The 24,878-nt window shown below is 34.6% G+C and overlaps 1 protein-coding gene across 10 annotated transcripts in view; it reads left to right on the top strand.

The window, feature by feature from the left end:
• The window catches only part of ZNF236 (zinc finger protein 236), a 240,519-nt gene that overhangs the window by 210,085 nt on the left and 5,556 nt on the right, over window positions 1-24,878 (top strand). For all 10 annotated transcript variants that reach the window (XM_007487804.3, XM_056823559.1, XM_007487802.3 and 7 more), the window contains 2 exons: window positions 6,340-6,537; window positions 17,621-17,750. In XM_007487804.3, the coding sequence (XP_007487866.1) occupies window positions 6,340-6,537; window positions 17,621-17,750 (328 nt within the window). The remainder of the gene's footprint in view (window positions 1-6,339; window positions 6,538-17,620; window positions 17,751-24,878) is intronic.

The following is a 24,878-nucleotide window of genomic DNA, read 5'->3' as shown; positions in this document are numbered from 1 at the left end:
TTTTTCACACTGTAAGTGAAATGTGGTCTACTTTTTTCTTACTTAGCAACCATCTTCATCATTCTACTGAAACTGCTCTCTCTAAAGTTGCTTTTTGACCTCTCTTCAGTCTTTGACACTACCAGTCACCCTCATCTGAATACTCTCTTTTATGATACTGCTGGTTCTCTTGGTTCCTCTACCTGTTTAATTACTTCTTCTCATTCTTCTTTGCTGTAATTGACTAACCCTCAGCCATACCCTTCTAACTGTCACAGACTGACAGTTTACACAGTAGGGGGGCTCTTACTTGGAAATCTTATTGCTTCCTTGCCTCTTAAATAGAAAAAGGGAGAAATTAAGAAAAACTCTCTTAACAGTATAAATATTAAATGTATAAGGAATGAAAAAGAGGCCAATGTCACTGAATTATAGAATATATAGAGTGAAATGAAAAAGGATAAAAAGATGGGAAAGGTAAAAAGGGATCAGATTATGAAATATTTTGGAAGCCAGATGAGGATTTTATATTTGACTCTGGAAGCAAAAATTAGACATTGGACTTTATTGACTAGGATGGTCAGAGCTGGGCTTCAAAGATCAATTTGATCAAGATGAGTGGAGAATGAATTAGAGTGAGAAGAGAAGAGGCAAGGAGACTACTATGAAGGCCATTGAAATAGTCAAGCAGTGAGCTATTTTATCACTTAATAAATTTATTTTCCTTTCTTATTTTTCTTACCTTCAAGTCTTGGTAGAATTAATTATTTCATGGAAATAATTAGCTTTCAAGTGATTACGGCCTGATTTTTTTTTTTTGGTCATAATATATAATTTATAGAAAAGATGGTTTGAACTCTCAACAAGTTATAAGGGAAAATATTAACAGCTAGCCAAATTGACAATAAAAAAAAAGTTGCATGTAGTTTATATGAAAGACCAGTTTTGAGCAAAACTGCTATCTGAAGAAAACACCTTAATTGACCTAACTGCAAAATTATAAGTCCAAGTAGATGAATAATTTAAAGCTATTGGATGGGCTTTTTTTCTGTTTACTCATTTTTCAGTCGTGTTTAGCTCTTTTGTGACATCATTTGGGGTTTTCTTGGCAAAGATATTTGGAGTGCTTTGCCATTTTGTTCTTGAACTAGTTTTGAGGAAACCGAGACATAAGTGATTAAGTGACTTGGCTAGGATCACAAAGCTGTGTCAATGTCTGAGATCATAATTGAATTTGGGACAGTTGAATCCAGGCCTGGTACTATCCACTGTAACACCTAGCTTCCCAGGGCCTTTTCTTGAATTGCTTATTTAAATTTTAAATGCCTGCAATATTCAGTGTTTTTCATTTTAACAATTTGACAGCTTAAGGTTAGTTAGTCTTGCTTGAAAATAATACAAATGTCATTAGCATAGAAGAGATTTTTTCTTTTTATTATCTGAAATTCAAATTTGCTATAATTTCAGTGCGCTAGAGGAAGGACTAAGGGTACTGATCAGAGAATGAAATTTCAGAATTTGATATTTTTAATTCAGATGGTTCTCTGAAGAACTGAAGCATTTGAACAGTATATATAGTTGAAGTTAGGGGAGGCAACAGATTTTTTTTTAAATAGTTAAGGAGAACATAGAATTTTTTGGGTGTTGGAGGTATCTTTTGAAATGACTCTAGGATGATTTCAAGACAAATACCATAAGTCAAGTATAATAGTCATTGAGAAAGTTAGAAGAGTGGTCATTCAAAAACGATAGAATATGAACTCCTTTTGTGAGGAAACATGTCTTGTTTTTATCTTTGTACTTCTGTTGAATTTTTCAAATTGAATGTTCTCTGCCTTCAGGGAGCTTAAAATTCTAGTAGTATAGTAAGAAATTATTAGAGAGAACCTTAATATACACTATGATATAACTTCTTATATCCAGTTAAAATTTATTAATGATATGATTTCAGAATGACCCTAATTGAGGCAGTTATACTTATAAATAGAGAATGACATAAAAAGCTGGTAGCATTTTGTTTTTCAGTTCCACATTGATTTATATGTGTTCTATATATGCATTTATATACTATGTTAGCATAATTTATGGTCATCTGAAAATATTTGAAAAAGAGTAAAATTTAACTCACTTTTGAGAAACAAGAGGTGATTCTAATGTGTATGGCAGTTACTGATGGAAAATAAGCTAAATTATTTCCAGGACTTTTTGGGCAGTGGCATAAGTATTTATCTTCTCAAGATTGATTACTTCCTTATCTCTACTTGTTTCCCAGTTGAATTTGATGCTTGCATGTGTCTGTGTTTGTCCATTTTAAATAAGTGAGATCTGACATATTTTCACCCTTTTCTCCACAATTGCCTACTTCTTATATGCTCAAATGAAAGAATCCTTTACTCTTCTTTTCTAACTTGGTATATTTCTTTTTCCCTTCTCTTTCCCCCAAATGCCCTCTGTAAAAATAATAATGGTGAGTTACATAAAAATAGATGTTAAAACTATGCCAATACAAGTTCAAAACTGTTCAGATACTTTTGATAATCAAAAGTATCTTCAGTGATAAAGTGAAGCTCAAATGTGAACTTTCCTTCAGGGCCAGGCACAAGGATGCTAAAGAAACTCTTTTTGTAAAAAATATAATAGTTATTGAAATATTTAAGGGTAACAAGGATTTCTAATTCTAAGGGATGCTAAATCCACCCAAATAAACTCCCAGGTTGCGCAAGGAACTGCTTCTCCTGTATTTCACAGGCTGCTCTAATCTTTCTTAATCTGATTAACCCAAATTTATATTATTCTAAGGAAAAGCTACCACTTTTATCCTTATAAATCTTAACTTTGCTTTCCAATTGTAAAATAACAAAGGCTAACTGGTTGAGTCTCAACAAAAATCACATTATGACTCTTGAGTCTTAGACTCAAAGTCCAAACCAAAGACCAGATCTTTCTTTGGTTTTCTCAGATATAAACCAATTTATGAAGACAGAAATAGATAGTCAATAGTGTTTCCCAAGTTGGAAAAAGGAAAAAAACTAAGCTCCTTCAGGTCTTTCCTTTAGACAAAGAGAGGCCAAGATGTGTGAGAGAGTCCCTGAGTGTATGTCTCTGCCAACTGCCAGAGACCAACTCCCAACTGCCAGAGCCAGTAACTGACACAGAAAAACAGTTATAACTGTCAACATTTGAAATTAACATGCTCTCTCAGCTCGGCTTCAAATTCCAATTCTTTCTCAAGCCAGCCATTCTACTTCTTATCTCTAAGCTAATAAAACAATACTTATTTTCTAATATCATCCTTATACCTCAGAAGAGAATCAGTCTATCCCTAGTTACCTGTGTTTTTGTTTTTGTCTTTTTTTTTTACTTAACCTCCTCATTATCCTTTAAAGATATTAGGGTTCTGAAAGAGCTCTAGTTTCTTCATTACAAAGTTAGTACTTTAACATATATTTGGAGAAAATAAAATATTAAATATCTTTAAAAAGTTTGCACTACATTTTATAGTCCCTTTAAAAATTGCTCAAATATACCTTTCTAAATTTCTCTTAACTCTTGTGTTTCTATTTCCACATTACTACTTTCCTCATCTTTCCTTTAGAAATATTTGAAAGTCATTTTTCTTATATTTGTTTATTTTTCCTCATAGGATTATACTATACTTTGTAGGATAAATGATTTTTGGTTATAAGCCTAAATATTTTGCCTTCTGGAATACAATATTCCAAAAACTCCTATCACTTTTAGTAGAAATTGCAGAGTTTTGTGTGGTGCAGATTATAGTTTCATAGTATTTGAACAATAAGCCTTTCTCAATGTTTCCAGTATTTTTCTGCTTTCAGTTTTGACTATGATATTCCTGGAATCTTTTGATGTTACTTTCAGGAGCAAATCAATGGATTCTCTGTATCTTTATTTTGCCCTATAGAGCTAATAGATCTTGACAATTTTCATTTATGATTTCTCAAAATAGAGTACATAGATTATAAAAAAAAAAGCATAGTTTTCAAGTGAGTTCAATTTTCTTTTTTTTTTTACCGGTTTTTTAAATGGATATTTTCTGATTTTTTTATATTATCAATCAATGTTATCCTAAGTATCTCTTTCCCTCCTCTTCCCATACTGTTACCTCATATATCAAAGTGTTTTAAGAGGAAAAAGTCTTTATAAATGATTGACAACTTGAAAAAGTGAAATCATGTTGTGATACCTATGGACCTCCCACTTCCACAAATGAATGAGTTTGGAATGTCTTCTCATATCTCTTCATTCAGGTCCTCCTTGGTTTTAATAATTTTGTTATATTCAGTTTTGATTTTTTTAATATCTATCTCTCCCAATATTATCGTTTATTATTTTCTTAGCTCTGCTTACTTCATTCTGCATCAGTTCATAATGATCTTTCTATGACTCAGTATTCATCACACACAGATCATTTCTCACAGCACAGTAATATTTTATTACATTCATTCACCACAATTTGTTTAGCTCTTCTCCAGTTGATGGGTATCTTCTTTTTCAGCTATCACAAAAAGTGGAGCTATAAGTATTTTAGAATGTGTAGGAGCTTTCTTTTTGTCAATGGCTTCTATGGGGTAGGAGTCTAGTAATAGAATTTTCTCTAATTCTTAGGGTATAGACAATTTAATCACTTTATTTGCATAATTCCAAATTGCCTTTCAAAATATTTATACCATTATTCATAGCTCCACCAGCAATATATTGGTGTTGGTCATTCCACAATTCCAACATTGACTATTAACATTTTTTGTCATTTTTTCTAATTTATAGGGTATGAGGTATTAATCTCAGTGTTGTTGTGGTTTGCATTTCTGTTGTTATTAGTAATTTAGAACTTTTTTTCATGTGGTTGTGAATACTTAGCAATTCTTCTGGGAACCATTTGTTAATATCCTTTGGCCACTTATCTGTTGTGGAATGGTGTATGTGTGCATATATTTGTTTGTGTCTGTACACACATACATATGTATATACAAAGTCTTATCAGAGAAATATACACAAAGATTTTTTCCCCTTTGACAACTTGTTATCCTAGATACATTAATGCTGTTTGAACAGAAGTCTTTCACTTTCATATAAACATTAGCTTTTACAAATGCTTCCATCTTTGAGGTCTAGAAGTGCTATTCTCCTCTCCTTACTTCTTTTTATCATTTCCCTTGATATTTTAGGTTTTTTTTTCCAAATGAAGTTTGTTATTATTCTATCAAGATTTCTTTTATTTTTAAAAGCCTTATCCTCCATCTTAGAATCAATACCATGTATTTAGTTCCAAGGTAAAACAGTGATAAGAGCTAGGCAGTTAGAGTTAAGTGACTTTCCCAGGGTAACATTGCTAGGAAGTATCTGAGGCCACATTTGAATCCAAGGCCCCTCCATCTCTAATCCTAACTGTCAATCCACTGAGCCGCCTAGCTGCCTCCCTTTATAAAGTTTTATGAAGTCTTCTCTTGGTAATTTGATTGACATAACATTAAAATGTATAAATTAATCTTGGCAGCATTTCCATTTTTATCATAATGGCATGGGCTAACCAATAGAACTAACTGTTCCATAACTGTTGTAGCCCCCAGTAGTGAGAGTAGGCCCCAATAAAATCACAGCCATAACTTAGAAACAGCTAGACATGTAACCTAGGCATCACATGAGGTCCTAAAACCCCTCTTTGTAACCCCTCCCTGCTGTCCTTTGTAAAAACTGTATGTTCTTCCTAGAAATTACTGACGCAGTAATTCTGTGATAAGATTGATTAGATGGTTACATATTTATTTGTGATTTATTATCCTATAGAAAACTCTTTCTAAGCTTCAGTGAGGTAAACTAAGTCATTGGACTAAGACTGTAAATCATTACTAACCATTGTCCATGTAAAAAGCTTACCTAATCCCTTGCCTATGCCACTTTATAAAATACTAGCTGTGATCAGTAAACCTCGCCTCTGATTGCCACCAGCTTTAGTGGTGCTCCTGATGTGTGTCATCCTTCTCACCACATCTCATTCTCCTCACCCCTTCAGGATCCCCTGAATGTTTGTCAGTATCACCTGACAAGCTGTGTGTAGTTTTTTATTGAAGGAACACTTCGTAATTGAAGCTATGCATGACTTTTATATGCTTTCATATAATAACATATAGTGTAACTTGGATGAATGTTCAAGGTATAGGGATATGTTTATTTTTTTTTTGTTATATCTGTCAGTTAAACTATTTAAATATAAGTAGAAAAAAAAGGAAATAATGCCATCCATGTTATTGCTTTTAATGGTCCACATATGGATTTAAACACAAAAAATAAACTTCTTTGTGAAAAATAAAAAATAATAATACTCTTCATAAATTTCTCTAGGTCACTGATGTTTCACCAAACCTGAATAAAAGCAGTCAGTCTGAAAAAGAAGGCCGAGTACACCAGTGTTTTGAATGTAATCGCACTTTTTCATCTGCAACCATGCTAATGCACCATAGCAAAGAGGTTCATGGCAAAGAACGGATACATGTTTGCCCCATCTGTAGTAAAGCCTTCAAGCGGGCAACACATCTCAAGGTAATTTTTTTTCCTTTAGAATGATAGTCGTCATTATTGGGCTTATAACCAACTACCCATTATACTATGAAAAATACTTGCGTGTTGGACGTGAACAGTTATGATTTTCTTGTTGTTTTTTTTACTTAGGACTTAAAATGTCTCCTTTCTTTTCCTGAAGTGTAATAAACTAATTACCCCATGAAAAAAATAAGTGGTCTGAGGAATCAAGAATTTCTCAAATGCTTTGAAAAATTATAATTGCCAGTTTTCACATTCTGTATAAACGTTTTTAGAATGCCCAATGAGGTAATTATGCATTTCTAAACCTCATTCACTAATAAAATTAGTCCATATTAGATCCCAAATGTTGACTTAACCTTCATGGAATATGACTATGTACTAGAGAATTTTTTTATCATCTTCATTTTAAATATGTGACCCAAGAATCCTTTTTAACAATCCCACTCCTTATACTGCCTACTCTTTCATCATGTTTTTTTGACTTTAAAAATATGCTTTTTCAAGACCAAATATTCATTTTATAAAATACTAGCTAAAAGATTCATTCTTTTTGCTATCAAGACCCAGGCATGACATTGGACACGTGAGTTTATAAAGAAGAATCCCATATGTCAGTCAGTAATCCTTTCTAATGGACTTTCCCTCATCGCAAGTCACATACAAAGCAAAATAAAACAAACTCACATTTATTCATTAAATTCAACAAACATTTTAAACATTATTTTGTAGAAGACACTACACTAGACATACATGAGATTCAAAGACAGAAAAAGAAACTTCCTTTATTTCATGAAATTAATATTCATTGGGGGTTACAACAATAAATGTAATGTAAATACAGAGTAATTTCTGAGAGAGAAAGAGCACCAGCACCTCGGGGAAAACTAGAAAGCATTCATATGAAGTTGTAATTAAATTGAACTTTCAAGGCTACTAGGGATTCCAGAGAATGAAACTGAGTAGGGAAAGCATTTCAGGAATGAAGGGACTACTAGTGCAAATATATAAAGATAGCAGCAAGAGTTCTTTCTACAGAAATAGCAAAAATGCTAATTTGAATAGAATGTTAAGTATGTGAGATGTAGTATTATGAAATAAGTTTGTAAAGAAAGAATCAAGCTAGACCATAAAGGGCTTTAGATGTCATACAGGGTAATTTATCTTTTATCTTAAGAGGCAATAGGGAGCAACAGAAGCTTCTTGAGCTAGAAAGTGACGTGGTATATTGATAAGAAAAGAGAAATGCATACTTTTTTCATTTGGCAATGACATGGCATATAGATTAGAGAGAGAGAAAAATCTGAACTAACAAGACCAATTTGGTTATTGTAATAGTCCATGGAAGAGGTGATAGGGTATTGGTAATGGCCCTCTTAATGGCGAGAAGTGGGGAGTGATTGATATGAGAGGTTATAGATATTATGATCTCCTGTGAGCTACACTATGCTCGGTGTTGGGGTTGATTTAAATAATTTCAAAAAGACATTTTTCCTATCCTAATGGCCCTTATAGGCTTACCTAAGAGATATAACAACATAGTCATAGTAAACAATATCACACAATAGGTGCATTGTTGTTTGTTATTCATTTCAGTCATATCCAACTCTGTGATCCCATTTTATGTGTTCCTGGCAAAGATACTACTTTGTCATTTCCTTTTGCACCTCATTTTATGCATTGAGGCAAACAGGTTTAGACTTACCCAGTGTCGCACAACTAATCAATATTGGAGGCCAGATTTGACAAGTCTTCCTGTCCCCTAGGCCCAGCATTCTATCCATTGAGCCACCTAGCTACTTCAGAAAGATACTCCCTTTAAGGGAATGATGATATCATTGAGTTGTTTTTCAGTTGTGTCTGACTCTTTGTGAACTGATTTGGTGTTTGGCAAAGATTCTGAAGTGGTCTGTCGTTTCCTTCCCTAACTCATTTTACAAATGAATAACTGAGAGTTAAATGACTTGCCTGGGATCATACAATAAGCATCTGAGGCCAGATTTGAATTCAAGAAGATGAGTCTTCCTGATTTCTGGACTGGCACTCTTATCTACTGTGCCACCTAGCTGCTCCCCTCTCCTCTCCCCAAGGGTAGGGGTGAATGGGAGCAAGAAGCAACATTTATGAGAATCATCCCTTCATTAGTGGTGATTTTCTTGTTTATTTTGCCATTTTGATACCTGACATATTTATGGCTTCCACACAGTTCATACTTTCTTCTGCCTGGCCAAACAAGCACATGCTTATTGATCCAGCAGATCAATCATCATTCCAGATGAAAAACAGGGAGTCACGTGTTATGCCTAGCAGTTGCCACAGGCAAGATGCCAGAGCCAGTGTGCTTCTGTATGAAATTCTCATCAGGAAATTTCTCCCTGTGTATGGACTTGACTCCAGTGCTATTATGGCATATGAAATCATCACCTTGGCTCATAAACTCAGCAGTGATCCCTTGCAACCAAAGGGATTAATTCTCATATCATGGAAGTTTTCCGCTATCTTTGGAACCTTTTCTGCAAATAACTTGAAAGTAACTCATCCATGTTGCTCATCATCAGTGGTAAAGCACAAGTACATAATGAGGTAGATAGTGGTTGGTTTGACTGGGAGCAACAGTATGCAGGGTTAGCATCCAGCCAACTGAGTGAAGTTGAGGTCTCCTTGTGGCAGCATCTGCAAAGCCTTCTTCATTCTTCTGTTCTCCAGTAATGTCACACCTTATCATAGCTTCAAATAGGGATTTACTATAAATCACTGTAAGGGACCACACAATGGACAGAATAGGCCAGTGATGGTGATTTTTTTTAGAGACCAAGTGCCCAAACTGCACCCTCATGCTGCATGTGAGCCATCAGCTTTACCCCAGACAGGGGAGAGAGGACACATTCCCTTTAGGCTACTAGGCAGAGGGGCAGGTCATGGTGTGAGAAATGTTCTCCGGAGTGTTTGGGGAGGGCGGGGGAAGGGGGGGTCAGTAGGTTCACCAACCCAGGAATAGCAGCTTCAAAAGTAGGTGAAAAGAGCAACAGTTTTAAAGGTTGCAAAGATTCTTATTCCCTAATATACTGTATTAATTCTGATATATTAGAGAGAATTACTATGTATTCCTGTATCTGGGATCTGGATCGGAGATACCCTCCAGTCTCTTGTTTTTTTCCTTGGGAATCTTCTTTGTCCTTGAGAATCCCAAGGAATGTCTTCCTTTTTAACAGAATATGTTTAATAATTGAAGGAAACACAGGTTCTTTTCCTGGGTACCTTTCCCATGATATAAGTAGGGGGAAGGATAGGTAGGTTGATGGACCACTCCTTAATTAACTATTATCTATTAAAGATGGTTTGGGATGGTAAGGGAGGAGCTAAATAATGAGCTCCTAAAAATCTGTTCATTAGGCTGCCTGGCCCAACTCAGGTTGTCCCTAGCTGTGAAAGACAGCCATGGAGACCTTTTTACTTTATTCATTATGATGCTGTCCTAACCAATGAATCTGATATAATCAGTACACTTTATTCTTACCCAAAAATCACTCTCACAAGATAATTTTTTTTTTTAAACCCTTACCTTCTGTCTTGGAGTCAATACTGTGTATTGGCTCCAAGGCAGAAGAGTGGTAAGGGCTAGGCAATGGGGGTCAAATGACTTGCCCAGGGTCACACAGCTGGGAAGTGTTTGAGGCCAGATTTGAACCTGGGACCTCCCATCTCTAGGCCTGGCTCTCAATCCACTGAGCTACCCAGCTGCCCCCTCTCACAAGATAATTTTAATTGTAACTGACCACATAAGCTAACCACAGTGGGATCACTGAATCCTTTTACTTGCCAGAAAAGTTTCACTCCGACACTGGGCTCATGTGGGAGTTTTTCTCCCAGTGTGATTCCTTTTCTGATGAGTAAAATGTGGGGGAAGTTCATCCCTATTCCTAATGATGAGATCTTCTATGGGTAAGAATTATAGCTTATATATGTCATTTATGGGCATGTGGTAAAGTTATCCTTTTGTAAGGTCTGTATGTTTTTTTTTTTATGTTAGGTATTTGTATATGTTAAATGTATCCTTTTGTAAGCATTGAGTGTCCTGGGCTTGAATCATTGAGAACCCCTCAAGTTGGTTAACATTGCATGAGAGAAATGAATGGAGACTACTTGAACAAGTCGGTGTGTGTAGTGATGGGCATTAACTTGGGGTTCTTTGTTGAACTCTTTATAAGACTTGGCTTTTCAAGAAAAATTGATTCTTGAGAAGTAGAGAGACCATCCAGAAACTGGAAGTGACTAAGAACCCCCTTGGTGTGGAGTGAATAGGCTTATATGGAAATCTTTGGGTGAGGTTTAACTTTCAAGCGAGGGAGGTCTTTTTAATTAATTAGGTTAGTCACAATTTTGTATACTACCTATTTTCCTTCTCACTGTTCTTATTGTTTATTGGTTCACAGTTCTGATGTTTCTTAGCTTTTAACATCTTTTGTACCCTTCATTTAGAACAGGGATCCCCAAACTATGCGGCCCCCCAAGGCCATTTATCCAGCCCTCACCACACTTCCAGAAGGGGCACCTCTTTCATTGGTGGTCAGTGAGAAGAGCACTGTATGTGGCAGCACTGCAAAGTCCAGCATTGCTCACGCACAGTACTACTTCTGGTGACATAATCCTTTGCAGGGTGCCTTGTTCTGAGAGTAATTGAATGAGAACGAGGCACCTCAGAAAGGATTATGTGGCTGCACAATGGAAGACTTCAGCATGGTGAGTGACTATCTGGAGGAGGGGACCACACTGTGTATACTGCTGCCCAGTATAGTGGTGGTGGTGATGGGTCTGTGCAAGGTGTGACAGGCCCATCACAGCCAATGCTGCAGCCTCCGCTATCCCAGACAGCAATATACAGATTTGTTCATAGTTTTTGTTTATAGTTTGGCCCTCCAATGTTCTGAGAGACAGTGAACTGGCCCCCTGTGTAAAAAGTTTGGGGACCCCTGATTTAAAAGATGTGAATTGCTGAGTCTACATTTTGCTTGCTTAATCTTTCTGTGGCATACCTCACTTTAATTCTCGGTTACGTCCTAATAAAGTACCACCTTTTGCCATCCTAATTATAATATTTAAAAGAGGTTGTCACCAAATTATTAATAATTAAAACCAAAATCAAAAGGTTGTCAGTGGCTTTACCAATTTAATATAATAAAAATAGAAAGATAAGAAAAGGAGGAAATTACAGAAAGGAAATAAAGAATTACTTAGCCTAACACCCTAGTGTTTGTTTTCAATAAAATCACCAATGTGAGAGTATGTCTCAGTCAGTCTCCCCAACTTCTTACTAGTGGTTTCACCTTATAAGCAGTTTTCTTCACCCACTAGCTCTCCCATATCACTTCCCAGGAACCAATCACAGTTCTTCAATTTGCCTGGCACCACTCAAAGGATCAGTGCCTTTGTTATCAATTTCCTGTCTCTCACTGATTGATTAAAATTGAAAACAAAAGGAGGTGAAGTCCAAGCCCTAATTGATTAAATCAAAAAACCAATTCCCTTCTCACATAATACAATGCTAATTGAGAAAAGGCACTGCCCTATACGAACCTCCAAAGCTTCCTCTCTCAGGATAGTGGTATCTGGACATACTTTGTCTTTCTCCTATAGACTTTCCTCTCCCAGTTTTCAGGGTATTCATAATCTGGACCAAATAGTCCAGGGACATTTAACATATGTAACTCCATTATTTCTTGGAAATGTAAGTTTTGTATTTTGATCTCACTCCATTGGAAATTTGTTTGCCTTCTTGCTTCTTAGGATGATTTAATCACAGGGACAATAATATGCAATTAAGAAGAGAATAAGAATAGTTTGTGGCTTTCTGATAAGGCATTGAGGATTAAAGAAAAGGGGGGAAAACAGATTTGTATACCCAATGGCATAACTTTAAATCATTTTGGATGCTTAATATAGAAAAATTACCTGTCAGTTATTTATGACTTTTAAAATGAAAGTGAAAATACATTAGATAAAAAGAAGGTAGTGTATAATTCTCACTAGGGAGCTTTCCTCTGTACAATTGTCATGGTGAACAATCCAAGACCATGATAGGCTTTGGGAATCATAACTCATCTTTACATCCTCCCACCAAAAAATATAATGATATACCAAGCTGATTTCTTTTCTAAAATAACATCTCTTTTTCTTGGTTGGCTGATATAAGTTATTGCTAGCATTTGTGTAGTTGGTAGCTATTGGCATTAGGATACCTGACACTATAGTCAAATAGTTTGTTATCTTTGCCTTTACTTTATCCTGCATTTTGCTTTTTCTGTAAAAGCCATTTATGAATCTCATTATTTACATTTAGATTTTTTCATTCATGCATCAGCGCTCGAAGATATTCTTTTGAACTTCCTAGTAAAAAGGGTTTTCTGGAACTTGGTGTTGTGTGTAGATTCTTTTATGGACAAGAATATTGGCCCTAGAATCAGGAAGACCTCCAACCTTTACTGAGCCTCAGTTTCTTCTTTAAAATAGGGGAAATAATAACTCTTGTCTCACAAGATTATAACAATCAAATGAGAGAATATATGTAAAGTGCTTTGCAAAATGCAATACACCACCATGTAAAAATTGTTAATATTATTGTTTTGTGAAGCTAAATGATTAACCTGAAGTTAATTTGTTTACTTTCCAAATACAAAATCATAATCTATTGTTTATGTCTAAATACAAATAATCTGATCTGATTGAAGCACTTTTATTTCTGTTTATGAATGTCATGGGGAAATGTAACTTTGGGTTATAAAATTCTGTGACTATTTTCTAACAAGTTTAGCTTTGGGCAGCTTTGGTACCTAAATTCCTTATAAGCTATATATAATGTCTAGCACAGTGTTCATGATAATGCTTAATAAACAATGTTCCTCAGATATTAGAGGTTTAGATACCAAAGTAATTTCTTAGTTGTGGTGTTTGTGATTTTCAGGGCATGCATGCCTTACAAATGTATGTGCATGACACAATGCCCCAAAGAGTAGTACTAGTTTATTTATTATTGTTGCTCAGCTTTCACTATTCTTCAAGGCTGTCTCACTTTTGAAGTGTACCACAGAGGTATTTTTAATTGCCTTTTGAACACATCTCCTGGAGATCCCACCAGTTCTTATGTCCAGAACTGAATTTATCATCTCTTGTTCTGAGTCTCTTTTATTTCCTTCTCTCTGTTGGTAGCATTATAATTGCCCCCTCCCCCCCAATTAAAAACATCATGTTTGCTCATTTCTTTAATTCCATCCCTACAATGTCTCTCATATCAATCTCTTCATTACTACTAGCAGTATTCTAGTTAAGTTACCTGGAATGCTAAAATTATCTTCTAACTGGTCCTTCTCCCTTTAATCTTGTGATGGTCTTGAACACTCATGCTAAAATTCATTTCAGGCAAGCAGTAACAATGTGAATATTAACTATTTTCTGGTATGGCCAATGAGTGAACTTTTTTCATTGTGTTGTGCTTAATTTTTTTCCAAGATGTAAGTCAAGAGGGCTAGGAATGTTATCAAGGAAAAAAAAGAGGAAACAGGGCCATTGAAGCATTTAAAGGAAAATGAACAGAAGAGAATGGACATACAAAGAGACACAGACAGATAAGAAAGATACAGGTTTCACTTGCAGTCATCCTTTTCTATTTCATTTTTTATATAGAAATGCTCTTCTAGAGTTAAATGAAGACTGAATACATACACATTTGTATATATACACTTCACATATTATTAATTAAACAAGTATTAATATGGTGCCTTCTATGTCCCAGACACTACATAATATACACTAGAGATAAAAGGTTTAAAATGAAATTAATTTTCGTCTCAAATCTGAAAAGGGCAGTAGGAACTAGAATGATCAGGAAAGGATTCACATGGAACAGGATTGTTGATCTTAGCTTTGAAGAAAACTAGCTTTTTAAGAGATAGAGGTGAAGGAGCAACTAGACCTAGAAATGGGAGGTCCTGGGTTCAAATTTGGCCTCAGACACCTAGGAAGTCACTTAACCCCAGTTACCTAGCCCTTATATTGGGACAAATAGTTAGTATTGATTCTAAGACAGAAGGTAAAGGTTTAAAAAATGAGGGAGTTGGGGAAGAAATGGATTCAGGAAAGGAAAATAACTAGTACAAATGTTTGGAGAAAGGAGATCCCAGAATGTTGTATTTGAGGCACAGTAAGAAGGCTAGTGGAGGTGAGTAATATATTTAAAAAGCCAAAATGTAAGGTGGAGATAGGTTGTGAGGAATTTTTAAAACCAAGCAGTAGAGTTTCTTTGTCATCCTAGAAGTGATGAGGGCATGGATAGGGTTTTGGAAATGTCAATAGAGAAGAGGATAGATAGGTGTGGAAAAGATTGGCAACTGATTGAATATACAGATAGAATGAAGAATAGAAGTTGACACTTAAGTTGTACATATGAATGATTGGAAGGATGTGGTTGCCCTTGACAGAAATATGAAAGTTTAGAAGTATGGAATTCAGGGAAAAGAGAATGAATTGTTTTGGACATGTTGATTTTGAGCTGCCTATCAGACTTCCAGATAGAAATGTCAAATGTATAGTCAGCTATAAATGCAGGACTAGAGCTCAGGGAAGAAACACTAGGTTCTGCTTGAAGATATTAAACCTGTGGACTGACATCAGTAAAGGAGAGCATGTGAAGAAATAACAGATTTGAACCCAGGACAAAGCCTTAGAGTATACTTATACTTAGAAATTGATTGGGATGATGATCCAGCAAAAAAAGGCTAAGAAGAAGTAGGTAGGAAGAGAACCCCCCCAAAAGGACAATGTCATAAATGCCCAAAGAGGAGATAGTATCCAGGAGATATGGAGAAGTTAATATTGTGGAATGTTGTAGAAAAGCCAAAAAAGGATTGACTTACCAAAAGGAATTGCAAAAACAATAATGAAGTGGCCAATGGTCTGGAGGAGTTTGCATTCTATTCAGAGGAAATAGCCTATAATTTGAAGGGGAGAGCAAGCACTACAACTGGGAAAAAACATTGCAGGCACTTTGAAGGAAACTAAAGGATAATAAAAAATGGCAGTAAAAAGAAGGGAATATTTTTCCAAGCATGGCATGAATATTAGAAGTTGAATGTTAATTTGAGAAAATAGCTAGTGATGTAATTTGGCTGAAATATAGAAATGTATGGTGGGAGTTGATATTGCTTCCTATATAACAAATCTAGATAGTTAAGTTGTTAGATTGTGAAGTTTTAAATGCCTCAATAATGCATTTGTATTTTATACTAAAGGCAATATGGAGCTGCTAAAGATTTTGAAATAGGATTTGATGGTAGCTGTGTGAAGGATTGATTTGAGAGACCAGAAGCAAGGATATGTATTAGGAGACTATTGAAATAGTCTAAGTAAGAGGGATTCAATTCTGAAACTAAAGCAGTGTCATGCAGGTAGAGAGAACAGGACTGATACAAGAGATATTATAGAGTTAGAATTGATGTCTTGACTACTGATTGAATATTGGAAGTGAGAGGATGAGGGAGAAATAAGCATTTATAAAGCACCTACTATATTCTGGGCACTTTCCTTTGCAAATATCTCATTCATTCTTCACAATAACCCTATGAGGTAGGTGCTATTATTATCCCTAATTTACAGATGAGGAAACTCAAGCAGACAATGACTCACCATGGTAATAACATAGCCAGGAAGTGTATGAGGCTGGATTTGAACTTGGAACCTCCTGACTACAGGCCTAATAATCTAATCACTGCACCACTTCACTCTCTCAAGAGCCTAGAGTTAAGGATGCCTTATTACTTTATCCAAAACACAGCTATGATTGTTATGGTTATTATTTTTAAGGTACTAATACTCAGTGCAATGGCTAGCTTTCACTTTTAACATGTCTTTGTTTTTTGTTTCAGTTTCTGCATAATTCTCTATTGTTAGTCCTATGGGTTTGCTGATACATTCCTATCACTGCCCAACATTAGTTCTCAGCTCTGTCAAAGACTTCATACTCAGTTTTTACCTTTAAGCTTTTGTTCAGACCATGTATGCCCCTTGAAGTCCCCTTTTCCTTTCTGTTTAATCAAATATCAACCATCACTTAGACCCCAATTTCAATTTCTACTTCAATTCAAGAAACATATACTAAGTATGGCATACTGGACTTTTCCCCATAAAGTTTTCTCTAGTAAACACAAGTTCCAATAAGTCAATTCAATAAATATTTGTGAAGTGCCTGATAAATACAAGATCAGAGGAATAATGGCATTTTAGATCATAGGATTTTCCTTGGAGTTGGGGACATCTAGGTTGAAGTTTTTGCCTTTGGTATATACTAGCTGTGTGACCCAATGTGAATCCCTAGCCCTCTCAGCACCTCCGATAACACTGTAAGTAAATTCTAAGATCTGTGTTGGGAGGAGTTTCTATACCAGGAGTTCAATACAGTAATGAAATTATAAACATACTCTCTCCTTCCTTTTCCCTCTCAAAAAAATTACAAAGGACCAGGGTACATGAGATAGATAAAAAATTATTTACATTCTACTATGTGGTAATAAGGGAGGTGGGAAAGTGAAAAACCTATGTAATTTAAAAAGAATGAATTGAGAGTTCAGAGATTAATTTATTAGTCCTGTGTTTGTGATAAGTGATGCTAAGTGATTTAACCTTATGTCCCGCCTTCTTGATATGTAAAACAAAGGATTAGTACTGAATGATTTTTTTAGATATCATTCAGTTTCCAATTTCTGTGATTGTAAGCAGGATAATTAATTCACAGATGAATCACTATGCAAGTCTGTTCATCTGTGGGCCTGTCTCCCCTCATCTGCCTGCCAAATGAGGAAGTTGAACTATATGACCTTTAAGTACCAGAAATTTTGTAGGTTTAATCAGTCTAATAAATAAGGCAAAATAATACATCAAATTAAAAGATGTTCCTTTCATCAATCTCACTTTATTGGGTTTTGTTATTGTTGGGGGGGGTGGCTGCCTTTTTTTTTTTAACCCTTGCCATTCCAAATTTCTGTCTTTCCAAAAGATTTCAAAAAATGCATTTTTTTTGTTGTTGTTTATTAAACAGGAGCATATGCAGACACATCAAGCAGGTCCTTCTTTAAGTTCTCAGAAGCCAAGAGTATTTAAGTGTGACACTTGTGAAAAGGCATTTGCTAAACCAAGTCAACTAGAAAGACATAGCAGAATTCACACAGGTAATTAATAAAGAGTGATATGCTTTTATTTTAATCACCTCTGAATTTAAATTGTTGGTCTCTGGGAAAATAAAGTTCCAAGTACAAATATTCATTTAACATGTAATCTGTAATAGGTGTATTTAATGTGTAAAGAAAAATTAATTTTCCCAATACTTAATGAATCTATTTTACATGCTTTTTAAGTCAAAGGTTTTCAGTATTCATATCCTGACCATATAGCTTTAGAATTGCAATTATTTGCTTAATTTGCTTTTACATTGACTTTGGAAAATGGAGAAAGGGGAAAAAAAAAACCTTTTGAATGATGTAATTTACTAGAATTTATTGACAACTATAATTTTAACTTAGTTTATTTCTAATGTACATTCAAGAGTATAAGATATCACTAATAGCACTGTAATACAGAAATATTTGTGACAGCCATATATAAAATTTTAAAACAAACTATACACATGTCAAGTGTTATAAGTAATTTAAATTTTGAATGTGGTCCTTTAGTTTTTACATTGTAATTTGCAGATATAGGTGATAAACTTAGTATGTTGTCATTCAACAGTGAGATCTTGGGTAAAATAGGGTTTTAGATATTAGATATGTTAAAGAAGCATTTTCAAGGGAATGGTTATGAAGAAGCTTTTATCTTTATGGTTTTAGAATCTTCTTCAAAAGACACAATTGGAATTTGTATTTTGGTGATATTATTTAGCATTTAGGGTCTACACATGCATGCTTAAGATATTATATTTAATTGTTTCAATTCAAATATTACTTTTTATTGATTACTTTTGCACATATTACATATAAGACCTTGGAGATGTAAAATGAATATAGTTACCTCAACGAGTTTGTAATCTCATATATAAAAATAAAATATGTATATAAATAACTATAATACAAGTTAACATAAGAGTATATGAGATTAAATAGAAACCTTAGAGATTTGAGGGTCATTTCTGTCTAGAGAGAATCCAGGACAATTTTATAAAACTTGACAAAAATTTCCCTCAAATCAACTTTGCCAAATTTTACTTTTACATAGCTATCACTCTTTTTCAGCTCCTCATCCCTTCTCATCTTTACTCTCACACAGTAGCTTCTTAATTGGACTTTTGACTTCCAGTCTATCTCTGTGCCAAGCCATTTTTCACATAGCTGCTAAAACAGCCCTTCTAATGCAGAAGTCTGGCCTTGTCTATTTTGTTTCAGAAGAATCAGTAGCTCCCTTTACCACTAAAATGAAATATAAACTCCTTTTCTTGGCTTTTTAAAGTCTCCTAAGTCTGGCTCTAGCCTCTTTCTCCAGGCTTACTGCATATTATTCTCTTTTATACTCACTGTATTTCTAGCAAATTTACCTACTTTCCAGTCTTTGAACTAGAATTTAGTCTCCTTCCCACTTGCACAGATTTTAAGGAAAATCAGATATACTTGCTCTTCACTTCTAACTCAGATCATTAGCTTTCTTCAAAACTCAGGTCAGGGACAACTTGAGTAGGTCCCTTTAATGAGTTTATAGAGTTTACAGATTCCCATCAATCCCATTGGGATTGGATGGCCTCCTTGACCTTGTGCTTTTTTTTCACTTTGTCCCCTTTTTCTGGAATCAGACACAATCATTAATCGCAGTCCCATAACATTTCTCAATAAATGGCAGGTTTCTATAGTCTAATTTTTAACCTTTACACTACACTACACTACACTACACTACACTACACTACACTACACTACAATACACTACACTACACTACACTACACTACAATACACTACAATACAATACACTACAATACAATACACTACACTATACTACACTTCTACACTAGGTGGCAATGACATTCAAAGAAACAAAAAAGTTAGAAGAAAATGAGATTAGTGAAAAGAGTGGTTTTAGACATGATGAATTTGAGGTGTCAGCTGGCCCTCTAGGTGAAAATATAATAGACAATTAGAAATGATTTAAGCTCTGGAAAAAATTAGAATTACAAACTATAGATCTAGAGCTGATAAATATCTACTTGGGAATAGATTAGCTTTTCAAGAGAGTAATAAGATAGAGTACGGAATGGAGCCTAGGACAGACTTGTGGCAGTATGCTAATTTAAAAAGCAAGAGAAGGCTGATAAGAAATGCATTATTGAAGAGGCTAGCCATAAGGTCAAGACAGGGGAAAGAAAAAAAGAGACTAGAACAAGATTGATAGACCAGGAAACTTAGCAGTAAATGAAGAATCAAAGGTTATGATGAGAACATACAGGTAGGAAAGAATGGGAGAGACTGACATAGCCAATAGATTTTATTGCTGGGGAGGAATAGAGCATTCTCCCTCTCCCTCTCCCTCTCCCTCTCTCTCCCTCTCTCCCTCTCTGTCTCTCTGTCTCTCTGTCTCTCTCTCTGTCTCTCTGTCTCTCTGTCTCTCTCTCTCTCTCTCTCTCTCCCTCTCCCTCTCTCTCTCTCTCTCTCCCCCTCTGTCTCTGTCTCTGTCTCTCTCTCTCTCTCTCTCTCTCTCTCTGTCTCTTCCCCTCCCCCACCCCCTCTCTCTCACCCCCTCCTTCCCCCCCCCACCTCGATATCTTGTATTTTTTGTTTTGTACGTTATCTCCTGTTCTGCCTCTAAAAATAGAAGTTCGTTCCAATTAGGACTGTTATTTTTTAGCATCATATATATTCCCAGTGTGACTTATATACATCATAGGATCTTTTTTTTTTCCTTATTTTTAACCCTTATCTTCTGTCTTATAATCATTATTTAATATTTATATATGTTAATATATTATATATAATTACACACACACACACACACACACACACACACACACACACACACACTCCATTACTGCAGAAATGCAGTAATGCTTGGCAATAAGGGTTTTGATTTGCCTGGGGTCACATAGCCAGGATAGTCTGAGATTGCAGCCCAAGATCTCCTGTCTTCAGATCCACTGAGCCACTTAGCTGCCCCCCCCCCCCATCATAGGATCTAAATAGTTTCATAGAATTGAAATTGCCTGTGATTTAACACTTAAAATTTGAAACATCTCTTTTGCTAATTCAGAAATCTTTTTTTGCATACTTTGTGTATGCAATATTTTAGCTGTATTCCAACTACCTGGGAGTCCTATGTGGGTTTCCACATAGGTAGAATATTATTTTATCTTCCATACATAGAAAATTGACAGTAGAGGACAACTGGAAAAACATATTATTTTTAAAAAAGTAAAACCAAGAAATTATTTTCATCTTCTCAAAAGAATACATATAGTGTTAAAATTAATGTTAAATATAATTTATATATCTTTCCTCCTTTTAAAAAATTATTTATTTAGAATATTTTTCCCTGGTTACATGATTCATGGTCTTTCCCTACCTTCTTCCCTCTCCACTCCCAGAGCTGACAAGCAATTCCACTGGGTTATACATATATCATTGTTCAAAACCTATTTCCATGTTATTCATATTTGCAAAAGAGTGATCATTCAAAGCCAAAATACCCAGTCATGTACCCATTGAACCATGTGATCAATCATGTTTTTCTTCTACATTTCTGTTCCCACAGTTCTTTCTCTGGATGTGGATAGCATTATTTCTCATAAGTTCCTCAAGATTGTCCTGAGTCTTTGCATTGCTGCTAGTAGAGAAGTCCATTACATTTGATTGTACCACAGTGTATATCAGTCTCTGTGTATAATGTTCTCCTGGTTCTGCTCCTTTTGCTCTGCATCAATTCCCAGAGGTCTTTCCAGTTCACATGGAAATCTTTCAATTCATCATTCCTTACAGCACAATAATATTACATCACCATCTGATACCAGTTTGTTCAACCATTCCTCAATCAAGGGATACTCCCTCATTTTCCAAATTTTTGCCACTATAAAAAGTGTGGCTATAAATATTTTTGTACAAGTATTTTTCTTTATTATCTATTTGGGGGTACAAACCCAGCAGTGATATGGCTGGATCAAAGGGCAGGCAGTCACCCATTTATTCATTCATTTATTTATTTATTTATTTATTTTATGTTTATTATTTATTTGTTCAATCATTCTTTTGTTTATTTGTTTATTTCCCTTCCTGGAACCAATTGGAATCAATACTGTGTATTGGTTCCAAAGCAGAAGAGTGGTAAGGGTTAGGCAATGATGGGGGTTAAGTGACTTGCCCAGAGTCACAAAGCTGGGAAGTGTCTGAGGCCAATTTAAACCTAGGACCTCCCATCTCTGGGCCTGGCTCTCAATCCACTTAGTTACCCAGCTGCCCCAAAAGGCAGTCTTTTAAAGCCCTTTGAGCATAATTCCAAATTGCCCTCTAGAATGGTTGGATCAATTCACAACTCCACCAGAAGTGTATTAGTGTCCCAATCTTTCCACATCCCCCCAACATTTATTACTTTCCTTTGCTGTCATATTAGGTAATCAGCTAGGTGTTGTGTAATTAGAAATTTTGAACCCTTGGACTTCATCTCCCAGAATACTTTTCCCTTTTTCCACATACTCGCCTTTATGTATTGTAAATAAAAGTTTGCTGTATCTCTGCCTTTAAACTCTTTTTCTTGTGCTCTCCTCTTTGCTCTCTTCCTGCTTTTAGTGGTCCGGGCAACTTTCTCTTTGCTAAGGCTATCATTTTCTTTTTTCTTCAAGTTATTATTAACAAATTCTTTTAAAAATATAATACTTGAAGCATTTGGATATTAATTTTAATCTTACAGTGTGAAGTGGTAGGTACCTCATATGTTGTTTTGATTTTCATTTCTCTAATTATGAGAGATTTAGAACATTTTTTCATGTGCTTGTTGATAATTTTGATTTCTTTGTCTGAAAATTGCCTATTCATGTCCCTTGACCATTTGTCAACTGGGGAATGGCTTGATTTTTTTGTACAATTGATTTAGCTCCTTACAAATTTGAGAAGTTAGATCTTTGTCAGACATTTTTGTTATAAAAATTTTTGCCCAATTTATTGCTTCCCTTCTAATTATGGTTGCATTGGTTTTGTTTGTAAAAAACTTTTAAAATTTAATGTAATCAAAATTATTCATTTTACATTTTATAATATTCTCTCTCTCTTGCTTGGTCTAAAATTCTTTTCTTTCCCAAAGATTTGACAGGTATATTATTCTATGTTCACCTAATTTACTTATAATTTCCCTCTTTATATTGAAGTCATTTACCCATTCTGAATTTATCTTGGTAGGGTGTGAGATGTGATCTAAACCTAATCTCTCCCATACTTTCTTCCAATTTTCCCAGCAAATTTTGTCAAAGTAGGTTTTGTGATTTTTGGGTTTATTGAACATTATCTTGCTGAGGTAATTTACCCCAAATCTGTTCTGTTGATCTACCCTTCTATCTCTTAGCCAGTACCATATTGTTTTTGATGATCACTTCTTTATGGTACAGTTTAAGATCTGGTATTGCTAGGTCACCATCCTCCACATTTTTTGATATTCTTGATCTTTTGTTCTTCCAACTGAACTTTGTTATAATTTTTTCTAATTCTATAAAAAAAACATTCTTTGTAGTTTGATAGGTATGGCACCTGGCTTTCCTCCTTAGTGAAAGCTATGCTGTAGGTATCTAATTGGGTGAATAAAGAAAAGAAAATGCAGAATAGCTTAAAATATCATTATAGGAAAAATATTTATTTCTTTTTTAAATCAGTATTTGTGTCTTATTTTGGGAAGTTTATAATTGACTTTAGAAATTAATACTGTAAAATTATATAGTTATCCTTAGTTTTCATATGTTCACCTTAATTGTTAGTAAATAAAGGTCTTGAAAGTGAACCTTTTTTAAAGAAAATTGTTAATTTTGTAATTCAATTAATGGTCATTTAAAATAATAATTTTTTTGAATACACAGAGAAGCAATAGTTTTGAGGGAACAATGTTTGGGATTGTTAACTATATTTTGTATATTTGAATATCATTTTGAAAAAAATTTTTATAAAAGTCCAAACCACTATTTATTCATTAAGTAGAAACCAATAAATATATGAAGTTTTTGTCTAGGGATTTCAAATCGATTTCTGGATGAAATAGGCAGTGTAATTATGAGAAAAATGCTTTTTTTCTAAATGAGAGAAATATTCTAGAGTGCTGTGAAATAATTTATAGAGATATGCAGTGTTTATAGTCGAATTACAAATAAAACTTGATGAAGTACTGGAAACCATTTTGAATATCATTTTGTTTGTAGAATTAATATGTAGAATTTGCATAAGAATAGCTCTTTGGGACTTTCAGCTTCATTATGAAACTCTTTTAATTAGAAAAGAGATGTTTTCCACTGTGAAGGTTTTCAGTGGTATAAAAATTTAGTTCTAATTTATTACTTTAAGTAAATCTCTTTGTATTCCTTCTCTCTTCCTTCGTTTTCCATGATACTGTTCTCCTACTTCTTTGATTATTCCTTTTCTTTATCCTGTATTTCTCTTCCTTCTGCTCCCAGAGTTGCTCTCAAGACTCTTGTTCTTGGCCATCTTACCATTTTATACCATTAGCTTTGTTGATTTCATATATAAATTCACCTATGAATATGGATGATTCCTAAGTCTTATATATTCAACTCCAGATTTCTATGTACTTAAACTGTATATTTCTGTCTAGATATTTTATCTTGATCTCATCATCTCCAAAATTTAACCCATTTTTTTCTTTGACCCTTCCTCTCAGTTTTCCTATTTCAGTTGATAGAACCATTATTGTACTAATGCAAAAATTTTGGAGTCAACTTTGACTTCTGTTTCTCCTCATTCTCAACATCTAGTCATTTTTCATGTTCTATTATATCTACTTTATAAAATATTACATTCAACTGTTATTCCTACCTTTCCATTGATACCTCTGTGTTTCAGGACCTTAATCTCTCTCACTCTTTGTGATCTGTTCTGCCCTCTCTGTCTAGCCAAGTGTCCCTGGAGATATTTTAAATTGAACCAGACGTTTTTATTCATATAATTTGTGTATATCTTTGTACTAGATATGAGAGGAAGTAGAAATATGCAAAACAATAATCTCTACTCTTAAAAGCACTTATATGCCTTACTGGGTCTTTAAACAAATGCCTATTAAATTTTATGCTATTTCAGTATGGACTAATAGGGTTATAAAAAGTTTTCATTATCTTAGAGAT

This window comes from Monodelphis domestica, chromosome 3 (assembly GCF_027887165.1).
Source record: "Monodelphis domestica isolate mMonDom1 chromosome 3, mMonDom1.pri, whole genome shotgun sequence".
Classification (NCBI taxonomy): Eukaryota; Metazoa; Chordata; class Mammalia; order Didelphimorphia; family Didelphidae; genus Monodelphis; species Monodelphis domestica.
The sequence above is the reverse complement of the archived record's forward strand: the minus strand, read 5'-3'. Positions and strand labels throughout refer to the sequence as shown.